The sequence below is a fragment of the Alligator sinensis genome, unplaced genomic scaffold (assembly GCF_000455745.1).
Source record: "Alligator sinensis unplaced genomic scaffold, ASM45574v1 scaffold13_1, whole genome shotgun sequence".
Classification (NCBI taxonomy): Eukaryota; Metazoa; Chordata; order Crocodylia; family Alligatoridae; genus Alligator; species Alligator sinensis.
This window is the reverse complement of record NW_005841909.1, coordinates 3,225,774-3,252,185: the sequence shown is the minus strand read 5'-3', so window position 1 is coordinate 3,252,185 and position 26,412 is coordinate 3,225,774. Positions and strand designations below refer to the sequence as shown.

Genomic DNA, 26,412 nt, shown 5'->3' with positions numbered 1-26,412 from the left:
GCTGTTTGTTTCAACAATTTAGGGTGGCAATCCTTTAACATTTGCACTTAATTTTTGTTGTTTCCTTTGTAGTTACTTTCTTCTCTAAGTTGAGGGGACACAGGTCACTTCAATATGTATTAAGTACAGTTCATTACTGATTCCTGGGAAGACAAACCCTAAAACTGTTATTTTGTTCAGGTTTTGTCTGTCTTCATTACCCGGAACTCCATTAAGGGTATGACTACATACTGTACACAAGTTACAGCAAGATTAGCTTTAGCATGGATTTGGAGAGTTAGCTACTCTGCAACAACTACCTGGATGCATGATTTTAGCCAGGTGTAAACTCAAGGTGGCTCACTCCACTTTCATTGAGGAGCAAGCTACTGTTTACTTACCATGGGAGAAAAGCATGCACGTGGGCTGTTACTGTGAAGCAGCTGATGCACTAAATTACACCCTAGCTTGCCCATGATACCAGTAACTCGTCCTGTGTAAACACACTATTACCCACATTTGTGGCTGGTATTTTTCTTTTTGTCACATTTAAGATTCAGGGTGCATACAGGATGCATTATAGGAATGGCACAAGTTTACCATAGGACACGCTAGGGAGTGAACCAGTGTGTTAGTTTATTGTTCCACTCTTAACCTGTAATAGGTGCCAGATAGTTCACCCTTCACTGACTGTGGGATACACTATCTTACACTAACCACTGGCTAAGAGTGCCCACAAGCATTTACTGCAGAGCAGCTGTTGCACTGCAAATCTGGCCTGCAGCTGCCTTCATGGTAAATTATGGGTGCCTATACCCAACAGAACATATCAACACAACAAACAGGCAAAATACTATAGTTGGTCATAAGGAATCTACAGATCTGTTGCATTCTGTTAACAGTTGATTAGCTATTTTTACAATAGCTACTGATCGCTGCCAAATCCTGCGTATAAGCTACATCTGCGCCCTCAAGAAATATAGCTATACTCTATCATCTTCAGAGACGTCCTGCACCATCTCTTCTGAGAGCACACCTTTATACTGTAGCCATGATCTGCAGACTTCTCTGCCAAGCATCATTTCAAACCAGTGGCTAACGGGGGAGACTATGAAATACTTTGTAAGCCCAATTTAATTCATGACAGGCTGGGGTTTTAACTGTATTTCCAGAAAGATGGGCATCCATGCCAGCCAGTGACATTGTTGTGCCACTTCTGTGCAGCTTTTATTACTGCATTTTCTTTTCCCTTTTTTCCTCTGTGCAAACCAGACAGGCAATTTGGAAGAAGTGACTACAGCTAGCTTAATGGGTTCATTGGAATTCAAGCCTGAGCACGCTGCCCGATTTAACTTTGCCCATGCAGCGTGAACACTTTCCGCATCTGTGAGACGCGATGATGCCACTGGGGACCAATAACCTACAAGCCACTCTAGGAATGGAGTTGTCGAGCATGTCTGCACCATGAAGGATTCAGTGAATACTCATCAGGGGTGAATCCCTGTGCTGCTGGGGGAGTGATGAGCAATGGCATAGGATACAAGGGAAACTCACTTGCAAGTGTTTTCATTAACTTCAAGTGTTTTCATTAACTTCGTCTACTGTTTGTTCTTGTTTAACCTAACACTTCCTCCCTGCCCTGCTATGAAATATTACTACGACTGGCATGCTAGATCTGTGGGTTTGAGTCATAATCAGTTCACTGTACCTGGATTTGGTTTGTATCAGGAAATCTTAAAAAATTAAAACGAATGATTTTAAAAACATGCACAAAAAAAGAGTAAACATAGCTGATTAGTCACGATGAGTACAGAACTGCCTGGGTCACTGTGTAACTGAATGCTTCTTTTAATTCATGCTTCAAAAAGCAATACAAGAGCCCTGCAACAACATTTAGAGAATGAAACCCTCATAGAGGCATAACAAGTATTTTTGGCACCCTGGGCAGCAGAAGTGTACTTGGCAGGGGGGTGTTGGAACAGAGGCAGGGGGCTCCAGGCTCTACGGGCAAGGATGCAGCAGCCACAGAGTATAGGCACAGGTATATACAGACACACATCGCATATATGCACCTCCCCCCCAAGGTGTGCACGTGCAATCCTGGCTACTTCTTTCTGCTCTGTGCTGCCAGAAGCCATAGCTGCCGAAGTCTTGAGCCCCCCTGGCCTCTGATCCAGTGCCCCCACTTAGAGAGTGCCCAAAGATCATGGCCTTTTCCCATGACTAGTTACACAACTGGAAACTGTGGACTCAAGAGTGATAGCAACAAACTACTTAAACCAGCACGGGCAAGCACAAAGTAAATTTTTCCAGTAATGCTCTTCCAATTCAGTTTTGTGCTGATCTGATCAGTTTTTACCTAGCTATTCTAGTGCTGCTCTTCCCCGCTCTTCCAAATTGCTTTGTGGTTTGGTAATGTGGACAAATGGCAGATAAAGAACATTCATTTTCTGTCTGACTCAGGCAAATTTTGAATATATCTCTAGAGGGAGAGAAAACTTCATCAATACTGGCATCCACAGTCCTGCTCTGTCAGTGATCTTCCTCCTTGATGAATCAACCCTGGATGTGAATGACCAAACTCACCTTTTCCCTTTTCTCTTGTTTTTAAAGGTTGTATGGTTCTTGGTAAACAGCAATGAGTTGTTTGCTACACATCAGGACTCCCATATACTTAAAACTGCAATAACAGGTCAAAATTGAATGGAGATGCTAAAAAGATTTTTCCTATTTCTGTCTGACAACTCTTTACAGTAAAGATCAAATGAAATACACACCCTGGTATTCCTTAAAAGGGACATTGCTCAACTCCTATTGTAGCCCTTCCATTTCCCCATTAAAAAGGCTTCTGATCAAAGGTTTATGATCTTTCCCAATTGATTTAATCTTTTACTCAGACAATGGGGATAGCCTTTTCATTATCTCATTCTGCATTGCAAATACCTACCACATTTGTTTTGTTTTGCTTCTTAATATCAAAAGCTGTACTGATGTCAAGAGCACAGCCAACATTTGATTCAGAACACTAAATCTTGGGTAGTTTATTTAAAGCAGTATCCTGCAGTTGCAGAGTCTTTAATTAGATCATTTCAAAGTGTTTCAGTTTCACAGTTGGAGACTCTAAACTCTGAAACAGCCTTGTGAGCTAAGTATTATCTGTATTTTGCAAACAGGATGCCAGGGCCCAGGGATGTTTCGCAGCTCGTTTAAGGCCATGGTGGTCTTTACTGTAATTAAGATTCCTTCATTCCAATCGCCAGAAAAAGTAACCCAAATCCAATAGTGTGTCATGTGTGTTTCATACACGACACTAAACAGACTCAATTAGTCTGGACAGGTTATGCTGCACCAAAATGTGACTAGTGTTATACCAGTGGGAATCACAGTAATTGTATAGGACATGATATTTAGATTACTTAACTCCTCCAACGTAAAAAGAGGTAGTGTAGGTAGCAGGGAGTTTCCCAGTACAAGTGCCCCAGGCCTTCAGTTCTCACATCTTTTTCATATTTGCAACATCCATTTTGTTAGCTCCAGGGCTCACTGCAAGGCCCCAGCATGTTGTTCCATGAGCATGGCCATGTATGACGAGCAGGGACTGCAAGCAAGACTGGTCACACTTATATTATAGCTAAGCATTAGAACTGATCTGTAGGAAGTAGTGTATTTTTCAAAAGCTGGTCTAGGGCACCTAGGACATTGGACTGGCACTAGATTTCTAAACCTGCAAGTGACTGAGTTCTGTCATGCAACCTGATTTACCTGATTTAACCACACATGGGAATTACATGAAATTTCTCCAATCTCTTTTCCTTTCTGCAGCCAAGTTTTTCCATATGCCACTTACCGTACCAACCAGTGGATACAGGAATCCAGCACCTACACTGGCCCTGATGTCTCGGATGGGCAGAACAAAGCCCTTAGGCACTCCTTTTCTTTCCGGGTCATGAGACAATGACAGGTGAGTTTTAGCCATGCATATTGGCAGGTTTCCAAATCCCTGGGTGATAGGAGCAGGGAGAAAACAAAAACATTAAAGTGCATCAGGAAACTTTCATCCATGTAACTGTAATAACTGCATTTACTTGACTCTGCTCTTGTTTGAATTAACGGGCTATCTCACCTTGCTAACCACTCTGCCTGCAATCTGTCAGATCTGTCAATCATTTCTACATTCCTCTTTCCATCTTTCTACTGTTACTAAGGGGAAAAATAAACATTGCCATCCCCAGATCCAATCAGATATGAAGTTAATGCTTTTGCTGGCATCGGATATGCAGCCAAGGGTTGCATTTCCTCTCTGTTAAGTTAATTTTGATCCTAACAGCTCAAAATTAAAGTTCTCAGCCCAACTGAGGTTGCTCTTCAATTTAGATTATTTGATCAATATAATTGCAGGTTATGACAGCACAGTAATTACCAAGCTGGATGTGAAAGTTCGCTAAAATATAAAGGGATATGCAATGAATATAAAAAGGAAGTAACCATACATATTAGAAAAAGGATGGTTCTCCAACAGAAAGTAGTCAACACATACTATACACAAAGAACAGCAAGCAGGTGCCCAGCTCTCATGTTCAAAGCCCTTTACAGATGTACATTAGCTCTCACAGCCTACCACAACAGAAAGACAATTATCACAGACACTGTGTTACAGAAGGGGAAGTGAGGTGACCCCTTTAACCAGGGAAGATCATGTTAAGCTCAGGATTAGACCCCAGGATCCTCTTGGCTTTCCACCACCCTCTTCTCAAAGTAGCTGCACTCAGCAGCTCCAGTTTGAAGGCCCATTCAACAGCCACGTTACACACATTTCATGTTCTAGAAGAGCACAGTTTACCTTGGATGTTTTAATTGGAGTTGATACTGGACATCAACTAACCTGTATTACTCACCTGCTTCGTGTATAGGATAATTTTCTGCTCTGCTTCTGGAGAGAGCTCAATGTCATCTGCCCCATATATCTGCTGTGCAATGATTCTGATCTTATCCATAACAGGGAGCTGTAGGAAAAAAAACAAGTCAGCACAGCTATATCTACAGCTCTCCATGCATGCTGTGTGACGTTCAATCTGCAGCTATTTAAGCTGCTTCCATGTGCAGTACTACAAAGCTACACAATAATCCAAGGTTTTATTCATCACATTACAGCTGTTTCTTTTGATATGAGAAGAACAGACAGTAGGGTAAATCGGGAACAAGAAAATGCATGTTAAGCCAGGAGTGGCCAACCTTCAGCACGTGTGCCACAAGTGGCACGGGCAGCCTCTGTGTGGCACAACAGATCAGGGTGTGGGCAGGCAGCAAAGTAGAAATAGGGCAGGAAACAGGACAGCAGGGGGGGCAGGGCAAAGTGCTCAGAGTGGCACTCCTGCCAAAAAGGTGGGCTCCTACTGCTTTTAAGCTACATTTGCACAATTAGCTATACAATAAGCTACTGCAAAACACATACAAAGTTCATTTTTTGAAAATGTTAGAAGTGTTTCTTGATGGAAGGTAGCTTCATAGTTAAAGGGAGGAGGGAGAGCAAATCACAGAAGCTAAGAAAAAAACCCAAGAGCTCCTGTTAAGGAGATTGCATTAATAGAAATACAAATGAGCGCCTCATTATGTCCTTTAGGTATCTGCTACAGAGGAAGTGCTCAAGACATTACCATCTGGTTAAGGATTTGATGCTAGCTAGAAGACTTCTGGAGAAGTTGTTTGTCTCTCTAAGCCAAGCTCCTAGACTACAACTGCTGTAACTGAATCACTGGAGAACGATCATGCATATCTGGCACTGGAGCATTTATGAAAATAATCATTTTCTGAGGTCTTAGCTGACATGCTAATCACTGACAATTTTGAGTGCCCTCCTCAAAAGACATCCTAGGGGACCTCAATTTCCATGAGGCAGGTAATCTGGACTGTCCAAAAAATTAGTACTTTCCCTCGAAAAATTTTGACTTCCAGACCTATGGATGGTTAAGGAGACTGGGGATTTAGCATTGGCAAGATGCTTCCCTACTTATAAAATTACAAAGAGGGCATCTGTGGACTCAGCTGCACTCTCGTCCCTAGAAGGCGTGGGTCCAGAACCAAGCAAAGACCCTAAGGCTTAAATAGACAACTGTCTTCCCTGAGACTATGAAAAGGCAGTCTCAGTGTGACATCGCTACAAGGAGAGGTAACAATCTGTGCACTGAATGGGTAATTACCCACATGCATGGCTCCTGGGATAAGTCTCTACAACGTGTGCAATTACACTCTGCAGAACCCTCCACTTTCTTTCCTTCTTTCCTTCTGTTCCCCATGATACATGGACATGCAGAAATTTAGCATAATTTGGATGTAAACTTGCTTTGCAGGGTTCCCCTTGACTAGCAAGTCAAATAGCTGCAATTTGAGCATCAAGGGTGGGGGAGGGAAATAAAGGGTTAAAGAAAACTCGCAGGACATGGAGATGTCAAGGTTCTTTAGAGAGCAACTCTGAAGTGGGGAAGGTATGAATGGAGGCTGAACAACAGGAGCTCAATAGGTCTATGCAATCCAAGAGTTACTTGAAACAGCCATCAACTCAATTTTCAAACTCTGTTTCCAGTTAGTTGTGCTCTTTTCAGTGGACCACCAGATTATACAAATTTGGAAAACACAGTTCTAAACTTATCCTCTTTTATTGAACCATCTGTATATTTGGAAGAGATGTCAGATATGCTTTCAGGCAAAAAATGTCCTTCCTCTGGGCATTAGAGTTGGTTCAATAAATGATGTCGCTAAACCCTGCTTCTTGCATTGTAGCCACAATAGTCCAGGCAATAACAATACTACCCAAGGCATTAAACGGGTATCCAACTAATGTACTTTGATGGCTAAAGAGAAAATAATAAAAGTTAAAATCATATTTGTCCTTGAACACAGGAAAAAAAGAGATTACATCCTGTTCTGGCTGGGTATGTGGATTTCACTGAATAATGCCCCACCCTGAGCAGACACATCCTGAAGTCCTGAAAGGGTCTCAGTTTGACCTGAAGACAAGGGTTGCTTTGTCCTTCCAGGTCAGTTCATTTCAACGCACAACTTGGGACTCACTGAGGAACAACTCCCCTGCTCCAACTGGCCGCTCACATTAAGCATGCATTACCCCTCTCTGTACCAGTTATGGCACAGTCTTTCAAGGATAACAGCAAACAAGCTCCACTCAGTAATCAAAAACGCTTTAGAAATTACTTGGTGGGGCCGAAAGGATTATCTAGAACCCAGGATTTTTCTCCTTCCCGCTCCTGTCCTACAACAAAAGTTAGATTTTCTGATCAAATCAATCATGTTAATCCCTGCGAAGTGCCCAGGGCCTTTTCAGGCCATCTCACAGACTACAAGGCATGTGGGTGATTTGAATCAGCAACACACTTAAACATTTTCTTGAGTTAAAGTGAAATCCAGATTCCCATCAACAGACTGGGTAGGTCAGTTCATGGTCTCACCTCTACATTGTAGAGGAGCTTGAAATGGTTTGGTGTCTGCGATGCTCTCTGGACTGCACGGGCCAGTGCAAGGGCTCCTTTCCCCCCGTCTGCCCAGTGTGTGCATTTCACAGCATCAAATGCCCCTGCCTCCTTCGCCATTTGAGTGACCAGGTCCAGCTCCGCCTCTGTATCAGTTCTGTAAAGATGAGAGTGGGTTTACTTGTACCACTACTCAAGCCATCTGCTGTTTCCTTGTACAGTGAAATCACCTTTCCCAAAACAAGATCTAATGCCAAACAAAGACACCCTCAAAGCTTCTGTAACCATCAGGAGAGATTTTCTTATTGTTCCTGCACTTCGTAGGCTTCCACCACCCTCATTAAAGAAACCAGCCCACAGCTACATCCACGGCTGCTGCTATGTATATAATAATCTTTGTCTGACACAGCAGCATCCTGTAATTTCAGCTCTTCAGCCTTGTATCAAGGTCAGCAGCACAATTTTTGTGCTAGGAAGCATCTGGCTTTATGCAAGAAAGGCCAACACAAATGGGATCCATAGGATGCTAAGAGGGGCTGTATATAATGCACGTTACTCGGGAACTAAAATGGTATTGTGCTTCAGACCAGATGCTGTTCACTGAAAGCAGGGGGGTCAAACGAAAATGATTTGATGGGCCAGATCTGGATTGCAGGGCTTCTCATGCAGGCTGCTGATGCCACTGTGTGGGCACCAACAGCAAAGGAGTTAATGCCAGTGCTGTCGAAACCCCATGGCAGCAGTGTTAACTCTTTGGCTGCTGCAGCCATGGCAAAAACCCCAGCAGACAGGATTTGGCCCACAGGTTTTATATTTGACACTCCTGGTGCAGGGAAAAGAAACCCTAGCTGGGTACTCTGCTTCAGACTAGCCATGACTTCAACTGGGATCTGTTTAATACCAGTCTAAAGCAATGCTGCTTGTATAAAAGGCTCAACATACAGGGTACATCCACACTGCAGGTTACAATGCAAAGAGAGACCTGAGTCAGCTTTTAAGTACTTGTCACCAGGGATCCAGGTTTTCCATTTCCTGTGGAAAAACATAGATTTTCCCTTTTAAAGGAGAAAAACATGGATTTTCCCCTTTGAAACAGGAAACCATAGGTTCTTCCCCTTGCAAGCTGGCAGGGTTCCAGCCTGCAAGGAACTGCTTGGGGCTGGGGGACTGGAGGCAGGGGCCAGGCACCACATGTGTGCGTGCAAACACACACGTCTGGCAATACAGCCAGACAGGGTGGTGGGAGCAGCCTCAGCAGCTGGATACAGGTAAGTCTATGAGATGGGGTGGGGGGTGCACTGGAGAAGGGTGAGGGGCTCCAGGTGGTTTCAGTCTCACCTGCAGCAGCTGCAGTGGCTCCTACTTGTGCAGGCAGCAGTGGAGCGAGTTCAGCCCTGGCATGGGCTGGAGGTAGGAGGGGATGCCAGTACTACTACCCCACCCTGCCCTGGGCTGGGGCTCCCATGCCATGCCAGGCAGCCTAACCACAGTCCCGTGTCCACCCGCCCCTGGAACATCTCTTGGCTGCAGTGGCCCAGCCATGCAGCTCTCTGCTGACCCTGAAGGACCCTGCCCCCTTTCCCTGCTGGAGCCCTGAGTCTGTATAGGGCCAGCTGGGGTGGCAGGCAGCTGGAGCCCCCTCTCACAGGGCTGGGGGGGGCTGCAGGTTGAGAGTGAGGAGCACTATCATGGCTGGGGTGGGGGGCAGTGGCTTGGGAGTGAGGGACAGCAGCATGGGCAGGGAACCAGCATGCCAGGGCTGCTCAGTGCTACAAAGCAGCAGGAGGGACAGCCGCAGCTGGACTCATGTCCTGGTGAGCAAAGGGGGCAGGGGGAGCTCTGATCTTCCATGATAAAAAAAACAAAATCAAATGCCAAAATATATAGATAGGTATTTAGAATTTTGTTATAATGACTGAGGCACTGGTAGGCTTCCAGATTGCTTTAACATTGTAAATATATCCATAAAACATTACATTCAACTGATACCTATATATATATAGTGGTGCTTCATTTTAATCACAGAACAACATGGATTTGGGGTTTTTAATTAGAGAATTTGGAATTTTTTTAATCAGAGAAAATCAGGATCATTGCATCTCACCAGGGCAAATGATCCTGTGCTGCCATAGCTAAACTGCTTCTACTGTGAGCTAGCACATTCGTTTAAAGCTGCCTCAGTTCTCTCTACCTTACACTGCAGCCTGCAGTATGGAAATACTCACAGTCTATCATGTACCTGGATTCAAGGTACTGTAGGCATCTTCCTTTCAGAATCATCTGTCTAATAAGGATGAAAATAGGAGATCAGTAGTCAATGAACCTGCTTTAAAAATCAAGGTCAAAAGTCAGTTGAGGAAAGAATTTACCTGAGTGAACAAGGAGCTTTTCCTATTTATCAGTCACCTTGGAACAATGCAAGATGCTGTTTTGTAGCAATGTATACCTCAAGAGCGCTAGTACGAGAAGGTCCAGATAACAGGGAGACAGTGTATTGCAGCATGCTAGCACTGCACACTTATGGCATGGCTCCAAAGCCCAGCCCACTTACTTGAATACATTGACAGCCACGACTACTGGAATGCCAAAAATATGGGCGTTTTGGATTTGTTTGCTTAGGTTACTACAACCATTCGCCAAGAGCTGGAGATTCTGCAAAGAAAGCAATGAGAAAGGATACATATTGTAGGGAACAGTGCATGTCCCATGCATTGTCACCAACTGCAGTCTTCCTTAGCCTGATAAAGGGTTTTTAAACCCAAAATCTTGCTAACAATTATTTTTCAACTATTGAAGTTGGTCTAATAAAAGATATCAGATTCACCCAAAGAACCTTGTCTGCCTATGTCCTTAGACCAACATGGCTACAACCTACACCCCTGTAACATGGATCATATTTCCTCATGACACACTCCTTGGAAGTACTGATCACTGTTAATCCTGAATTTTGTGGCTCTTGTTTGAAGTTGATGGTGATCGCTTTGGTTTTATACACACTTGTATTTTGCAAGCTCATGGATTAGCAGCAAGGGATGCTGAACACTATCCATCACAACCCAGAAGGGAAATCACAGAAAATTTGCACAGGCACAGAAGCCAGCTGCAATAATACTAGAAAGTCATGATAATTACCCAAATGTACAAATGCACGCCTGGCAAGAGAGTGGTTAAAGTCACAGCTCTAACTTATTTTCCTCTTGGTCTTGTGAATAACTAATTTGTGATGCTAACAAACATCTGTGAAAGGAGTAATTAGAGAGATGCGTTGAATGTTTTAAGGGACAGTATTTCAACAACTCCCTAGGCAGCCACAGTACAGAGTGGGTCATAGGCAGCAGAATGGATATTACCATGAACAAGTGCGCATGTGAACAATTACATAAGCAGAGGAGAAACCAAAGGCTCCGAATACAGACTGGGTCAATGATGATGACCGCTAGCAAGTGTGGAGCCAATGTGTCATTATGAAAATGAAACATTACAACTAATGCTTGGAAGCTCTTCTCTGGCAGCTGAAGAAATTATGCTTGACTAGATGATGAGTATGACAATGTCCACATGACAATGTCCTGCAACAAAAACAGCTTGTTAGGTGGTGATAACCACTGGCTAAGTAACAATCAGGGCTACCTCTTCAGTGTACTCCTTTGGTAAAGGCACTCCAGCAGTGACCTAAAAAAAAAAACAAGACTCTTTTAGGATAGCAATTCACATGGGGGCATGCAGTATTTCAAGTTTTAGTGCTGGACTCTATCCTGGAGATCATCTTCTTCTTCAAAAAAAGAAGAAATGAAAAGCAATTGTTACAGACACAAGGACAGATCACAGACAATGGAAAAATCCCAGCAGAGAGAGATTTCATTAGAATGATAAATAAGTGCTCTATACATCTGTAATGCACTACATAATGTGTCCCCGGTGGCTGCCAAGTACTTTAATACCTTTTAGAACTGAAGGGCTCAACATAAAATTGTACATGCTTCAGATGGTCAGGAGAGCAGCCAGAAGCATAGAGAAGAACTTAATATGAGGACACGGGGCTCTACGCTCCAGGCATTATAAATTATAGCAAACTCACATTTTGGTCACAGCCATTTTAGCATCTCAGACCTGCGAAGAGTGAGGGGCAGGGTGGGAAGAGAAAAAAAAAACCCAGAACAAAGGATGAAAAGGGGTGTTACTGCTGTAGGATGGAGAGGTGGGGGCCGGGGGGGAGGGGACACAACGATGATGACAATATGGGGCAGAGGACCAGGAGAAGTAGAAGGGAAAAAGGGACCAACCAAGGAAGGGGCTGTGATTTGCAAAATTCTGGATTTACTCCCAGTGCAAGTGGTAGTTTACAGTTCCAAAGAGACATCTGCATCGAGAGCTCTCTGGAGTGGAGGCTGTGTATTCACAGCACATGAAAAAACATTCAATGTATCATTATTGGGCAGTGTTGATAAAAATTGTATGGGCAAACCATATAGTGTAACAGACCTAGGGACACCAGAGAGAACCAAAGCTTCTTCACCAAGGACAGCAGGGAAGCAGGGCTGGGAGGGACCCCATGAGGGCATCTAGTGCAGCCCCCTGCTCTAGGTTTTATGGAATGGCCAAGAAAAGTCTGATGAAAGGTCCCTTTCATTGCTATTTGCCAGGTATCTCAGAGGGCCCTAACTGTTTAAGCAGCCTTTCCATTCAGGATCCTGGCAGGCAGCTGTGCTCTACTGGACCAATAAGTGCTTGACAAAAAGGAAGCATGTGAGAGTGGGATACAAATATATTAGGATGAACATGCCTACTGAGACAGACCCCTGGCTCTGCTCAAGTGGAGTTTTGCCATTGTCTTCAGTGGGGTCAAGGTGGATTTCAGAGGTGGGAAGTGGATTTCATTTTAACTTTCTACCTCTAGACCTCGCTACACCAGAAAGTTAGTGACATAAACCAGGGGGCATCTTTTGCAGGCAATTGAATACACCACATTAATTCCTCAGTTAGGGAATTGATTTTTAAGTAAGCTGCCTCACACCAAAAGTGTCCACACAGAGAGTTAATGGGTAGCAGTTAGGGGGTGAATGTACTCTGCACTAACTTCACTGTTCTGTAAAGACAAGCTCCTACTTTTATGCTGGACTTCAAAGTGATTTGCCTGTAACAACTGCATTGTTCCCTGGCCTGCACACAGCCCAGAACGGTACTTACAGTGGGCCCTCCTCCGTGCATTTTCAGAGCTCGCACTGTGGCAACCAACACAACCACGTGAGGCTGGAGGCCAGAATAGCGACACTTAATGTTAAAAAACTTCTCCATGCCGATGTCCGCTCCGAATCCTGCTTCTGTTACTGTAGTGTAGACAAAATGAAGGGACGCTCATTAAAGCACTGAGCCAAGAAGCTGGTGCTCTCCCCGTGAACGGAAGTCTCTTTTCCAAAAAGAGAGACAGCAAAGTTATAAACTTACCGACAAAGCCTTCCTGACCCACGAGCTTCAGGGCAATTTTATCTGCCAGCACTGATGAGTTGCCATGTGCAATGTTGGCAAAAGGCCCAGCATGAACAAACACTGGAGTCCCCTGAAAGAGAGTGAACAAAGGGGGAAAAAAAAACAAACGGGGGGAATTCAACATCTTCCAGAGTGATCTTAAGCTTAAGTACTGCATTAGAGGATGAGAGCCTGCTCAGAGTAGAGACCAGCTGTTAAAGCCTTCTGATCAAAGGATCATTGTCAGTAATAAGAATGCAAGGCAAATAGGATTATTATAATCTGAAGAAGTGGAGATATTAATCCTCACAGGGAAGAGATGACTAAATCATAGCAATGCTTCACACTTGTAGGGCAGCCATTTCCATCTGAGGCTCTCAGAAAATTCCACAAACTTTATATCCTCCCGCTATGAGAGATAGCAACACGGAGACACTGTGGGGGAAGGTGCTGTCCTTCAGTCAGTCAATGGTGTTACTCCAAGTGGAACCCTTAAATTATGTTTTGTTTGCTTTTTCTCTGCAGAGAATGTCAGCAGTCTTGGCTGGGAACATGTGTGTACTGAGAGGTGGGGGGGAGAGGGGGGAAGGAGGGGACTGATGAGGGAATGATATATTCTGAGCAATGTTCAGAAGCCCTGATGACTGGCTTTCAAGGGAATCCTCCTTGCCCAGATGTTCAGCTGCTAACTTAAAATTGGAAACTGCTGGCAGGGGATAGCATGAAAAAAACACTAGTGGGTAGGCAAGAGAGAAGGAAATATCCATATCACACTATGTTCCACTTACTGATGTAAGGAGCTAGCCTCTCCTATCTGCTTCCTTCCCTGCATCAGCTGAAAAGGCAGGGAGTTGTAGGGCACTATGCTCCCCAGAGGCTGGGAGAGAAGGAAGCTCCCCTTCCCTAGCCCTCCCCTCCTGCCTGCACCTTAGCTGCACTGTGACAGCTAGGAGGGATTCAGATTGGGAGGGAGCAGGCGGATGAGGGACCCAAGACCCCCTGTCCAAACTGTAGTCGGGGTTATCAACACGCTGCTGAAGAAGCTGGTGCTAACGGAGGGTAGGACAAAAGAAGAGAAGTTCTCCAGTGAGCAGAAACTGGGGAGAAAGGAAAGCCTGCTGTGCCACTGGTGTGGGAGTTACTTCCTGTAACTGTGCAGCATACAGGGGATAGCCACCCTGTCACTGTACCAAGGCGGGGTGTGGGGGGGGACACCCTCTAGAAACAACACCCCCCCCCCTAAAAAATGATGTATTTTGCATCCTGAAAGAACAGGCAGACCCGCTGACCCATTTCAGCAAGCATAACATGAGCTCCACAATCCAAACTTGGGAAAAACTGGCCAGCCTGGAAAACAAAAAGTAGTCAGTACTCACTTCCAATGTCTGCATGAGGTTTGGTTTAATTGCATCTTTCATTAACACTGTCAGAGCCCCAGTCACGCCCTAAGGGAAGAAAAGAGAACAATTCATTCCCCAGATCTGGCGAGTGCATGACTATAACTTGGAATTGCCTCAACAATGCCCAGGGACTTTGTCGTAGGGATCTTTCAAAGAACAAGAGTGAACAGCACTTAGTGTTGTATACACTAAAATCAAGAACAAGACAGAATTTTATATTTTCTCACACACAACATATACCTTTCTCCCCCCAAAATTGAGGTGTGTGTTTTAAGTGGAGAAGCTGTTTTCTCTGCTGGAAAAGCAGCACTCCTAGAGACACAGTGTGCCATGCAGCTACTCAGACAGCTGCCATTTACATCTGCTCAGCAAACTGCAGGGATGGAGTCTTGTTCAATCCTCTCATAGTGAAGTTATTGGCTGAGCACTGTAGCTTGTGCTCAAGTGAGCTGCTGGTAGCATCTTAATGAGGCTTGTGATGTGGAAGCAACATTTTATTTACAGGAACTTTTATAAAGAACCACCTACAGGAAAAAAACTAATGAGCAGTCTTGCTACCACATTTGCAAGGGTCTGGCGTCTAACTTTGTGTGGCAGTCTAAGTCCTCCCGGGAACACAAAGCATCCAGGAAGAGTGGCAATGCAGGAGACAGTCTGGCACACCAGGAAGTTCCTGATGCTACACGTCTAGGACAGTCTATGTTCCCAGGAAAACTTACTGCGTCACATAGTTGGCCGTGGAAAAATTATTTTCCTATATTCTATCTTTGAAAAACAAGGTGTGTGGTTTATTTGGAGGCATCTTGTATGTGAGAAAATGATGTCCAGGGTGAAATCACCTGGCAACACACACACATACAAATGGATTCAACACTTTGTACCTGTTTAATGACCCATTCAGGCAGGAATGGGTGCTCCATGCTCTGGTCATGAAACAGGCTGCTGGTAGTCATTTCAGAAAAAGCAAGCTACCCATGAACAAAGGATGTACTGTGTTAGCACCCCCATTTTCTCTCTTAACTGCACCATTTATTTCCTTTCACTTATAGTGTTTAATTCTATTTTAAGAATTTGAAAAAAAAAATCTTAGTGTCTTCAGCAGGTTTTTCTTCCTTCCATTTCTGTATCCAGATTTGTAGATGCTTGGTCTAAGAACTCATCCTACACCTGCTGCACACCAGCCAGGTCTCTTGCTGAAACAACTTGGAGCAGATTCCTGTGTTTATGAGCAGTGCCAGATCCAGCTCAGGGGAGGAAGAGAAGAAGTCTTCAACGTATTCTCAGAACAGGTTCAGCATGGAAAGCTATAGCTTAAGCCTTTCTCATGCATCTCCATCCACCTGCCTCAGTACAGATCCTTGCAAAAGGAGATGCAGTGACCCCATCCTCATACTCTATGCTGAGCACACTAACCAGGATATCAGTGAATGCCACCAGTAACTGATTGACATCAGCCCAGGATGAACAGAACGGAGACCACAACAGAATGTTTACAACTACACTGCGACCACCCTGGTTGAATAACTAGTCCAAGAGTCATCATCAGTCCCCTGAAACACCCAGTCCTTTTCAAAGAAGCTATTTTAAATCTACCCTAGATTGCAGTACTCAACTGTATAAAAGAAGAGCAAGCCATCATTTAAAGTGGGGGGGAGAAGTGACATATACTGTTTCATTTAATTGGAGTTTCAATCTTACTCTGGGAAGGCTTAGATTGCATTTAATGGATCAATTTTAATTTCAACATCTCCAGCAGAAAATAATGAAAACCTGCAAAGTATTATTTATATCTGTGACATTTTAGTGTTATGAACTTCAAGAGAACCTTAGGGTTCTAATTATTCCTCCAACCTTTCCAAATCCTTTGTAAGCTATAAGTAAGCTGCAACCATTCAAGTCTCTGGACATTTCTTTCCAGGTTTGTTGGGCTTTCTCTACCCTTTTCATTGTCTGTACTATGTTTGAAGGGCTTGAGTTCGTACAAGCAAGGCCCCATTGCAGTCAGCTAGAGTTCTGCCTGGGATGGATTTCTGCCTGCTTTAGCCAGGGAGACTGCAAATGCCAAATCTACGGTAAGACTCAAATAGCAAACAGAACTGCTCAGACAACAAAAGGAACATTTTTGTCAAGAAGAAATCTCAGCCTTGATGAAGCCAAACCCCAATTGATTTCAATGGGGTCAGGATTTCATTCTTAATTTGTAACATCCTACAATCCCTTCTATGTGGAATCATCTTCATATTACTTTACGTGAGAGGCCTATATGTAGCAATTAAACTGCAGTCTTACGAGATCATCCGTAGTAACCGGCTCTCCTGTCCTGCTAGAGGCTACCACCATTCTGCCCAGTCGTCTTCTCATATCCTCTAACCCATCAGTGAGTGCTAAGACTGCCATGATTTCACTTGCCACTGTGATGTCAAACTGGGCCTGGAAAAGACCAGCACAAAAGTGAAGAATAAAGAGAACCATCAGGGTTCCTAACAGGAGTTTTATCTGCACTTAATTCTTGGAAGTAACCTTTCATTATCTAAAAAGAAACAAGTCTCTAGTGCTACAAAGCAGAGTACTTTTCATTTAAAACTCAGTGTGGAATTAGGATTCTTTTTTTGCAATATAATAAAAAAATGTATTTATTCTGTTGGCATGGCAAGAAATCATATTTCTCCAAGCACGTAAATCATTTACCATCAAAAGAAATAAAGTATAAGGTTTAATGCCACTAAAAAACTCTGCATTTTTAAACTTAACAATTGATGTATTACTGAATGCTGCAGTGTATAAGAAAAATTGAGTAGTTTCTATAAGCAGCAAGAGAGTCGGGAGCTGTTCTAAAGGATTACTGCTGTGTTTAATGAACATATACCCACATGGTTTGTTACCATGATACTTATCATCCCAGACTTCCATTAAACCAAACATTCAGGGAAGAATATTTTGGGGGACCACATGTGGTGGAGTGGGGGTGAAATGTAACTGTGCCCTGTGTTGTACATTTTCTTACTTTTGTTTTCATAGGCTGGAGGCAGAAGGCACATTTGTTAAACCTGTAGAAAGGAAGTGCTTGGAGAGGTAAAAATATACAATTTTTATTTAGGTACCAGTTTTCTCTTGCATGCTTTTTGAAGGACTAAATACCCTGAGGGGCAAGAAGCTCTTACTGTTCGTGAGAAGCCTTTCTCTGTTGGAGACTGGCCGATAGTGATTGTCCTCAGGAACCTGTCATTTGTATCCAGCACTGCAAGAAAGCAAAGTCATAACGCAAAGCTTTCAATCATATGCATTAATGATATGGCCATGATCGCCCTATGAATGCTGCCTAGGACAGTACTGTTCAACCTCTGGCCTGGGAGCCTCCTCACAGGTCTGGAAATTTGGCCTCTAAGCCCCAGCAGTTAACGCTGCCACTGCTTCCCCACCATCAAATTTCTGACCTTGCAGAGAGCCCTGCCAACTGAATGACAGTCTTGGGTGATGGATCACTTTGGGCATCTATACATGTGATGGAGCTTTGCTCCAATGCATGCTAATTAGAACACGTTGGAGCATACTCGATTAATTGAATACACATGATGCTGTGGATGCTTTAATTAGAGTGGCTCTCAGAGCTGCTCCAATTAAAGTGCCCTCCATAGCACACGCATGTACAGATGCTCCCTGTGTCCAGACCTGGTGCATGGGGCTAGGCCAGCGCATGGGGTTGCAAACCAATTCTGCATGGCAACCCCATGTTTGATCCAGCCCACAGACTGACCCCTGCCCACAGGATCCAGCTGTGAATCAACCCCGCGCCACTCTTTCAGTGTGTGGGCTGTAAGGCTGGGCACTGCTGCACTAGAACAGCACAGAGAGCTGCGGTAGTAGTGAGAAGTGCCACTACACATTTAGAAAGCTAATGCTGTAATCCAGAGGCCTCAAAACACTTGTACCAATTGCTACTCCTTCTCAAGTGTGTTATCTAAGAGCCTACAGGTTGCAGACCAGATCAAGCCATGTTGTACAAACAGAGAGAGTTCCTGTTCTGCAAAGCTCACAATTTGAGCACAAAACAAAAAGGATGGAAATAGGCTCATTACTCCTGTATTATAGGTATGAAATTGGAGCAGAGAGAGGTTAAGTAACTTTCTCAAGGACTTAGTGTCATACCTAGGAATTAAAAAGTCATGTCTCAGTCCCATACCTTAACCACAAGTGTGGTCCTTCTTTCCAAAGGTGAGTAGATACCATCAACCCCATTGCCCTCTGATCACCCTCAGACAGTAGCAGCAAGATATTGGAAAATATTAAATCAGTAGGTGACAGAAATGAGGGACAACAGATTTCCATGATGAAATGCTCAGACACAACTACGTTAGTGTGGGACAGTATTTTCCCCCTAAGTGTCATAATTCATTAGGCATATGAAATATTCAGGCCTGGCTACAGACCTGGTATCTCCAGCCAACTGAGTGCAAGTTAAAATAGTCCATAGCTTATTGCCCATTTGATAAAATAATTTAGTTCAATTATGGGAGGGGAGCCAGATGTTTGAGGATACATTTCATATTACATTTCCAATGAGATAGATGTTCCCTGGATGCAAAGCAAACCAGACAAATCAATCCAACATTTCTCATTTTTTGCTTTGCTTTTTCTAGCAAAATATTAACTAAACCCAGCCAGCTCCACAGGCCAGATGGATCTTCCCCCCCCACCAATGCTGGAACAAGAAACAAAGAATATGCTTGTTAAGCTGTACTGTGTTTGCGGAGTACACAGGTGCTATTACTGGTAGAGTTTATCTTATTTGCATTTAGAGAATTGCTCTAATCAAAAATCACTAGCCATTAGGAATGAAGGAAACTCCGATTCTGGACAGGTTAAAAAAATTTACTACTAAATGAATAAAATCCAGTGGTCACATGACTGATTAACATAGTATTCTAATATAATAAAAGCCGTGGCACTTCCGGCTGTGTCTGTCTATCTGTAATGCTCCAGGCCAATTGCGTGTGCGTGGCCTGGAGACTTACTGACAGATAGACAGATGGACGGAGGCGGTGGGGGCCAGGGTGCGCTCTGCGACACAGGGGGAAGGGAAGGTGAGGGGAGGGTGGCCTGTGGCCCTGCAGAGGGGGCACTGCACGGGGCCATGTGGGGGCATAGTACATGGTGGGGGGGGCACTGCACATGGCCACAGGGTGCCAGATGCACGGACAGAGCCTACTGGCTGCAGCATGCGACTGGGGGGCAGGGTGGGAAGCCGGCGCAGGAGTGCCCGCCAGCTGCAGCATGCAGCCAAGGGGCGGGGCACACTCCCTGTGCGCACCCTGCACCGTGCCCCCTACTATGCAGCCGACAGGTACTCCCTTCACCTGCCTCCCTTCACATGCCTCATGCCACACCCTGAGGTCACAGCCAGCAGGCACTCCCCACATCACACCCTGCAGCCGTGCACCACCCCCTCGCCATGCTACGCCCTAGGGCAGCTCCCCATGCCACACATGGTGGCTGCATGCCACTGCCTGAAGCCATACGCCACCCCCATGTGCCATGCTGTGCCCCGTGCTACACCCTGGGGCTGTTCCCTGCACCCCGTGGGAGCAGCCTGCAGGCACTCCCCGTGCCGTGGACACTCCCTGCGCTATGCCCTATGGCCGCATACCAAGGTCCCTGTGCCACGCCCTGGGGCTGCTGCCCAAGCCATGTGGCCACAGCCAGCAGGCATTCCCTGCACCGTGGCCACATACCATGCTATGTACACCACGCGCCCCAGTGCAGCCATGCACCCCCCCCACCCCAAAGTGTGCCCTGCACCACACCTTGGGGCTGCTCCCTGCACCACGCAGTCGCCGAGCACTCCCTGCACCGTGACCCCTCCTCATGCCATGCCCTGCAGCCCCATGCCACTCCCCATGCATCCACGTGCACCCTGCCCCTGCACACAGAGCAGTGGGAGGTGGAACAGGGCTGGGCCCAGAGCGGCTTGAGGAGTGGGACACTGCCCAAAATGGTGACTGGGGGGAGCAGAGCAGGACCCGGACTGGCGGCAGCAGGGGGGGTCATGGACTTTTATTCTCAGCATAAATAATGCTTTAGGACTGTAATAGGGTGGTCTGTTCCCTGTAAGAAGCGTCTGGCAGCCCAATTAAGGCAGACTGGCTGCGGGGCTTCCAGCTAACAAGGGAGTGTCCTACTGGGAGCTTTAAAAGCTGCCAGAAGAAACAACTTGAGAAGGAAAGGAAGCTGTATGGAGACATCCTAGGTAAGCACAACTGGATCTTGGTAAAACTCCTCCCTGGGGGAAGGAGACTAAGATTTCATAACTGTAAGGCTGGAAAGGACCTTGGAAGATCATTGGTTCCAGCCCACTGCACCACGCAGGAAAGAGAATTTGGGGTCAGGTGACACCAGCGAGGTGACCGTCCTGTCTCCTCTTAAAGATTTCCAGGGTAAGTGATTGCACCACCTCTGGAGGGAGCTTATTCCACAGTCTGGACACCCTGACTGCGAATAAGTTTTTCCTAACATTGAGCCTGGATCGGTCTTCCAGTAGTTTGTGGCCATTACTCCTAGTTTTCCCCTTGGGTGCCCTGGTGAAGAGCTGCTCACCGAGCCCTAGTGTAGTGGTAAGCTGCTACCAAGTCCCCTCTCGGCCTTCTTTCCTTTAGGCAGAAGAGTCCCAGATCCCTCAGCCTTTCCCCATATGGCTTGCTGTGTCAGACTCTGATCATATGGGCGACTCTTCTCTGGACTCTCTCAAGCTTTTCCATGTCCTTGTTAAAGTGCAGCACCCAGAACTGGATGCAGTACTCCAGCTGTGGTCTCACCAGTACTGAGTAGAGTGGAAGAATCACCTCCTTGGTTTTGCTGGAGATGCATCAATTGATGCATGCCAGAGTATTATTTGCCCTACTGGCTGCCGGCTCATATTCATACTGTGGTCTGTTATTACCCCCAAGTCCATTTCATTCATGGTGCTAGTCATTTTGGTGCCACCAAGCTGGTAGGTGTGTTGGGGGTTGCTCGTCCCAAGCTGGAGCACTTTACATTTCTCGACACTGAACTTTATCAGATTCCAATCTGCCCAACTTGCTAGCCTGTCTAGGTCTGCCTGTAACTGTAGCCTATCTTCACGCATGACCATGCTTCCCCATAACTTGGTGTCGTCCGTGAACTTGGCCAATGAGCACTTCACCCCCACATCCAAATCTTTAATAAAGATGTTGAAAAGTACTGGACCAAGCACCGACCCCTGCGGGACACTGCTGCCTACTTCTCGCCAGGATGACAAGGATCCATTCACTACGACTCTCTGGGTTGTGTCCTACAGCCAGATTCTCACCCACCTGACTTTCTCAGAGTTAAGCCCACAATCCTCCAATTTTCTTGCGACAACATCGTGGGATACTAGATCAAAGGCCTTTTAGAAGTCTAGGTATACCATGTCACCCTACTCTCTTGTGTCCAGGTGGTGAGTTACCTGGTCATAGAAGGAGATGAGGTTGGCAAGGCAAGACCTGCCTGCGATGAAGCCATGCTGGCTGGCATTCAGAATCTTACCTTCTGCAAGCTTACCGCGGACTGACTCCTTGATGAACTTTTCTAGGATTTCCCTAGGATGGAAGTCAGGCTGTAGTGGCAATGCGTAGGGGTGCACAGGGGTGCACGTGCACCCCCCTGGGAGCACTGGTGCACCCCCTGACAGCCAGCATTCCCTGCTTAGGCAACAGGCAGGTGAGAGTGCTGGTGCCCCCTCCCCCTGCCCAAGAGCACTGGCCAGGGAGTGGGGGCACCAGGAGAAGCAATCCCCGCAGTCCCACCCTGGCCAATCAGGGGGCGGGGGGGTTGCCCCACAGCCAATCGCACTGACCTGGAAATGCCACAGCACACCCGGAAGTGCACTTCTGGGTCGGTGTGATCAGCTGTGGGGGAGCTTCCCCCTCCCAATTGGCACGATCGGCCGTGGGGGGGACCCCCCCCGGTTGCTGACTGCTGCTGGGGGGGCAAATGTCCCCCCATACTCAGGAGGCACCAGTCGCCCATGTTAGGCTGATCAGCCTACAACACTGGCCCTCTTCCAGTCCTCAGGGACTTCTCCAGAGCGCCAGAAGTTGTGGAAGAGTTTCATCAGGGGTTCTGCAGTGGCTTCGGCCAGCTCCTTCAGTACTCTCAGATAAAGATCATCTGGTCCCGCCGACCTGTATACGTCTAATTTTTTTAATTGGTCATAGACCAATTCTACGGCAATAGTAGGAAGGCGATTATTCCTACCATGTTCATCCCGTATTCTACTTGGTGTTGTTTTTCCCTTGGTCCGGGGAAGTCTTGATCAGGGAAAAGACATATTGACCGGGAGCTGGAGGCTGGACAGGTGGAGTGACTAGAGCAGTGCTTCCCAAACTTTTCCTTAGCATGGCCCTTCGCTCCCAACCCACAGCCCTGCACCTCCGCGACCCCATCGACTGGTGGTGCAGCGCCATTTGGGATCGCGGCCCACAATTTGGGAACCACTGGGCTAGAGGCCCTTGAGGCTGCCAGAGAGATGGAGAATGCATTGCAATGGGTGAAACTCTATATTACAAAACCAGCAACAAAATCTGAAATTCCACTACTATTAGGAAGTAAAGCCTGCTCCCCATGCAGATTTTGTACAATCATCTGAGAGAGGGGGATGATGCTGTTTTTTTTTAACCAAAATAGTTGCACTGAAGTGTAGATGCAGTTACACTGATTTGGCTTATTCCCAGGTGGAAACGAAATATTTTCACATGCATGTAACCCTGTCTGACTACATAAGGGTAGTTAAAGCACTGTAACTTGCCTGGGTTTAGACCACGCTTAATTAAGGAAACAAAGCACAACACTTTCATTTTCAGAAATTTAGGCTACAAAATGGGAAGCACTAGAAACATGCATGTAATATATTAGCATTTTAAAGATTGAGCATTTTTGTTTGTTAAAGAAAATGCACGTTCAATTTTTGTGTACTCTGATTTGATCTACAAATATTCAAATGCAAAACAGAAAAATTCTTTTCTTAATGAAATGCTATATGCAGAAGTTTAAGCTTGGTTTAATAAGAGTTACTCAGCATATCAATACCTGAAACATTTCTCGCAGTAAGTAAATAAATTCTAACTAATAGAGCCATCTGTTTAAAGTTATTCTAAGGAAAGTTAAAAGCCAGACAATGTTGTTTCTCACATTAAAATACTGTTTTAATTAATCAAATGTCATTATTTCCAAGCATTTGTAATGGAACCAAACTACAATAATGCTGGAATCACTCCCTGAAAAGGGTTTAAAAAAAAGCTGTTAACAGGATGACTGGATTAGCTTCCACAGTGTGCCTGACAAATAAATTAAAACATCTTGAGAAAGGAAAGCTCAGCTGCTATGAGTCTTCATAGCTCCATGGAAGTCAGTTATTTATGACAGCCGAGCATTTAGCCCACTGGCTGATAAGGAATGAAGTTCAATGCTGCATCATACTGCAGTACAGAAATGATAGCAACCACATCAACTCTCAGGCCCACTGAAATCCATTAAGTTTTACACACCCACTCAGGCATTTCTGCAAATCCTGTGAGAGACTACCTGCAGCCAGATGTGGGCTAAATGCCTTTGAAAACCTGGAGCTAAATGACTTGCTCATACAGAAGTCTGCATGAGGACAGTAAACTAAAACCAGCCTCATAATGGTGCACTGGGTACTCCCCCCTCTTTTCTGCATGGGAGGAAAATGGGGCAGCTAACCACGGGCTGCCAATCTATTGTTCGTGCATCGACCTGCTGGCAAAATCAGAAATGTGAACATGCTCTGATAAGCTAAGTCTGACCGGAGCTCAAGTCTTTATACCAGCAACGGCTGGGCCTCACTTCCATCTCTAAAGCACCCCATCATGCAGACTCAGACCCCTCCACCCCACTTTCCAATCTTTTCATGTTTCCCAATCAAATCCATTCATCTTGCTCTGGTACCTCTTTGCCATGTAATGGTAGTCGGATCAATATCCAGTCTCACGAATTTGTGCACCTCTTCCTCTGTCAAGGTCGTGGGTTCCGTTTTCCTAATACCCAATTTCTGGGAAGGAAAAAGATTTAAAAAAATGACAGGCCAAGTTAACAGAAACAAGTATTTATTAAACAGTTAGCCATCAGCAGCTATTTCCCCTATTTTCAGAGATTAATGGAATGGAGGGCACTTTTCTGCATTTCTTCTAAGCCAGTGACTGTCAACCATGGTGCTGTGGCACCTTGGGGTGTCTTGAGATCCTTTCAGGGGTGCCATGGGACGCAATGCAATATTAGCAGTTAGGTGTGCAAACATGATTCACAAGATAATCCAATGATTTCAAATAGGAATCCACAATGTTAAAAAATTCTGACCTATTGTGGTCTTTCGGTGTTCTTTACAATAGAAAAATTGCCATATTTTTTCGTAGTCAAAAAATGAGTGAACACTAAAAGCTGGCATTTTCCAAGCAGCGCACTGAGTCTAAGGAGGGGTGCCCTGAGCCTAACAAAGTTGAGAACCACTGCTCCAACCAAAGGATGGGAACATCCATTTGTACCTTCAAACTGAGAAGGCTACTAAGTAACTGTGAAAGTACTACACACTGTAAAATCCCTTCCTTCCACCAGAGCAAGGTGTCAAGGTCGCAGGTGGAAGGCATCCAGAGACATTTCAAACCAGACAGATCTCTTGCTCAGCATCCCTATAGAAAATGTGCAAAGTTCACCCTTATGCACTGCATTCTGATCATTAGTCTTGCATGTCTATACCCATTTCTCATTACTTTGCCTGGGGTCACTGCACATGGCTGTTAAGCATTAAAAGCACACGGCTTTCGGCATGCTAGTTAACGTGGCACAAAGGAAGCATTAAACAATCCAGTCACAAGGCTGTCAGCATCCCAGAAAGCCCTGCTTCAAGAACAGGAACATATTGAGAGGATGGGCAATTTGCCAAATTACTTAATTGAGAGAGAAATTATCTCAGGAAGACCGGTTCAAGTACAAGCATAGGAACGCGGAAAATAATTGAATTGAATTATGAACCAGTGAATCAGTTATCTAGGCGGTACAGTCCTGCAACTCTGTAGAAGCAGGGCAGAGAGGATTCCTTTCTGCAGTGTCAGCATCCCCTTCATGTCACCACGCTGCAGTGACTTGAACCGTGATAAATGAGGACAGAATACGACTCTGCGCAGCACACCAGGAACACCAGGCAACGTTATGTACATTGCCAGTTCAGTGGAGGAGGCAAGACTGGGCCCGGGACTCAAAACATCAGTCTCACCTGGTGGGGACGTTGCAGCTATTTAACAAATTCAAACTTTAGTCAGCCTGCTCTGGACTCCAAATAGACTGTATTATATACCTACATAATGGGATCGCTGTAACTCATACTGCATGAGCAGCCTCAGACTTGTGGGTGGGTCTAGCATGCTTCGGGCTATTGTAACCAGCAGAAAATTTCAGCCTGAAATGGAATTTCTACAGACCAGCAACACATGTGTTTGCTGAGCATTAGGCAAAAAAACTGCCCCGTTTACATCCTAGGGTCTGCATATCATTTAAAAAGTCAGTCATTTAAAGGACACAGCTGTTCATGTATTCAGGAACTTTCTAGATGAAAGCTGACACAAAAGAACATGTAATAAAAAGATCCTTCTCTCACCTCTGCCCAATTCATACCAACCCCTGCTCCAGGATTTCCAATCATTCCTGTTCTGCATGCTGTATTTTTAAATGACTGTTCTGGCCTGCAGTCACAATAACTACCCCAGCAGGAAACGTCATCTTCAGCTGTGACCATGTAATTGCATAAAGTCTTCAGGGCTAGGAGCTGCCTTATTTCTATCTGGCATTGCACCAAGGACACTTGATAACAGGAATCACTAATAAGCAGCCCTTGTTTCTTTCATTCCCCATACCCCACACACACATTCCTCGTTCACTTATCTTATACATGACAAAGTAATGTATAACATGAGATCAGCTCTTCCTCAAGGAAGAGGCTGTGTCACAGTTCATCTGCGTTGCAAAGAAGTGAGCACATTTTAGCTCACTGCATAAATAATGACTACCAACTGCCCAAC

General features: G+C 45.3%; 1 protein-coding gene across 2 annotated transcripts in view; it reads right to left on the bottom strand.

Moving 5' to 3' along the window:
- MTHFD1 (methylenetetrahydrofolate dehydrogenase, cyclohydrolase and formyltetrahydrofolate synthetase 1) overlaps window positions 1-26,412 on the bottom strand; it is a 72,814-nt gene that overhangs the window by 5,305 nt on the left and 41,097 nt on the right. For both annotated transcript variants that reach the window (XM_006018691.3, XM_025197928.1), the window contains exons 16-26: window positions 24,290-24,392; window positions 17,488-17,564; window positions 16,616-16,756; window positions 14,303-14,371; window positions 12,906-13,017; window positions 12,648-12,787; window positions 11,091-11,132; window positions 10,012-10,112; window positions 7,440-7,617; window positions 4,875-4,982; window positions 3,827-3,979 (exon numbers count right to left, since the gene is read on the bottom strand). In XM_006018691.3, coding sequence (XP_006018753.3) covers window positions 3,827-3,979; window positions 4,875-4,982; window positions 7,440-7,617; window positions 10,012-10,112; window positions 11,091-11,132; window positions 12,648-12,787; window positions 12,906-13,017; window positions 14,303-14,371; window positions 16,616-16,756; window positions 17,488-17,564; window positions 24,290-24,392 — 1,224 coding nt within the window. The remainder of the gene's footprint in view (window positions 1-3,826; window positions 3,980-4,874; window positions 4,983-7,439; window positions 7,618-10,011; window positions 10,113-11,090; window positions 11,133-12,647; window positions 12,788-12,905; window positions 13,018-14,302; window positions 14,372-16,615; window positions 16,757-17,487; window positions 17,565-24,289; window positions 24,393-26,412) is intronic.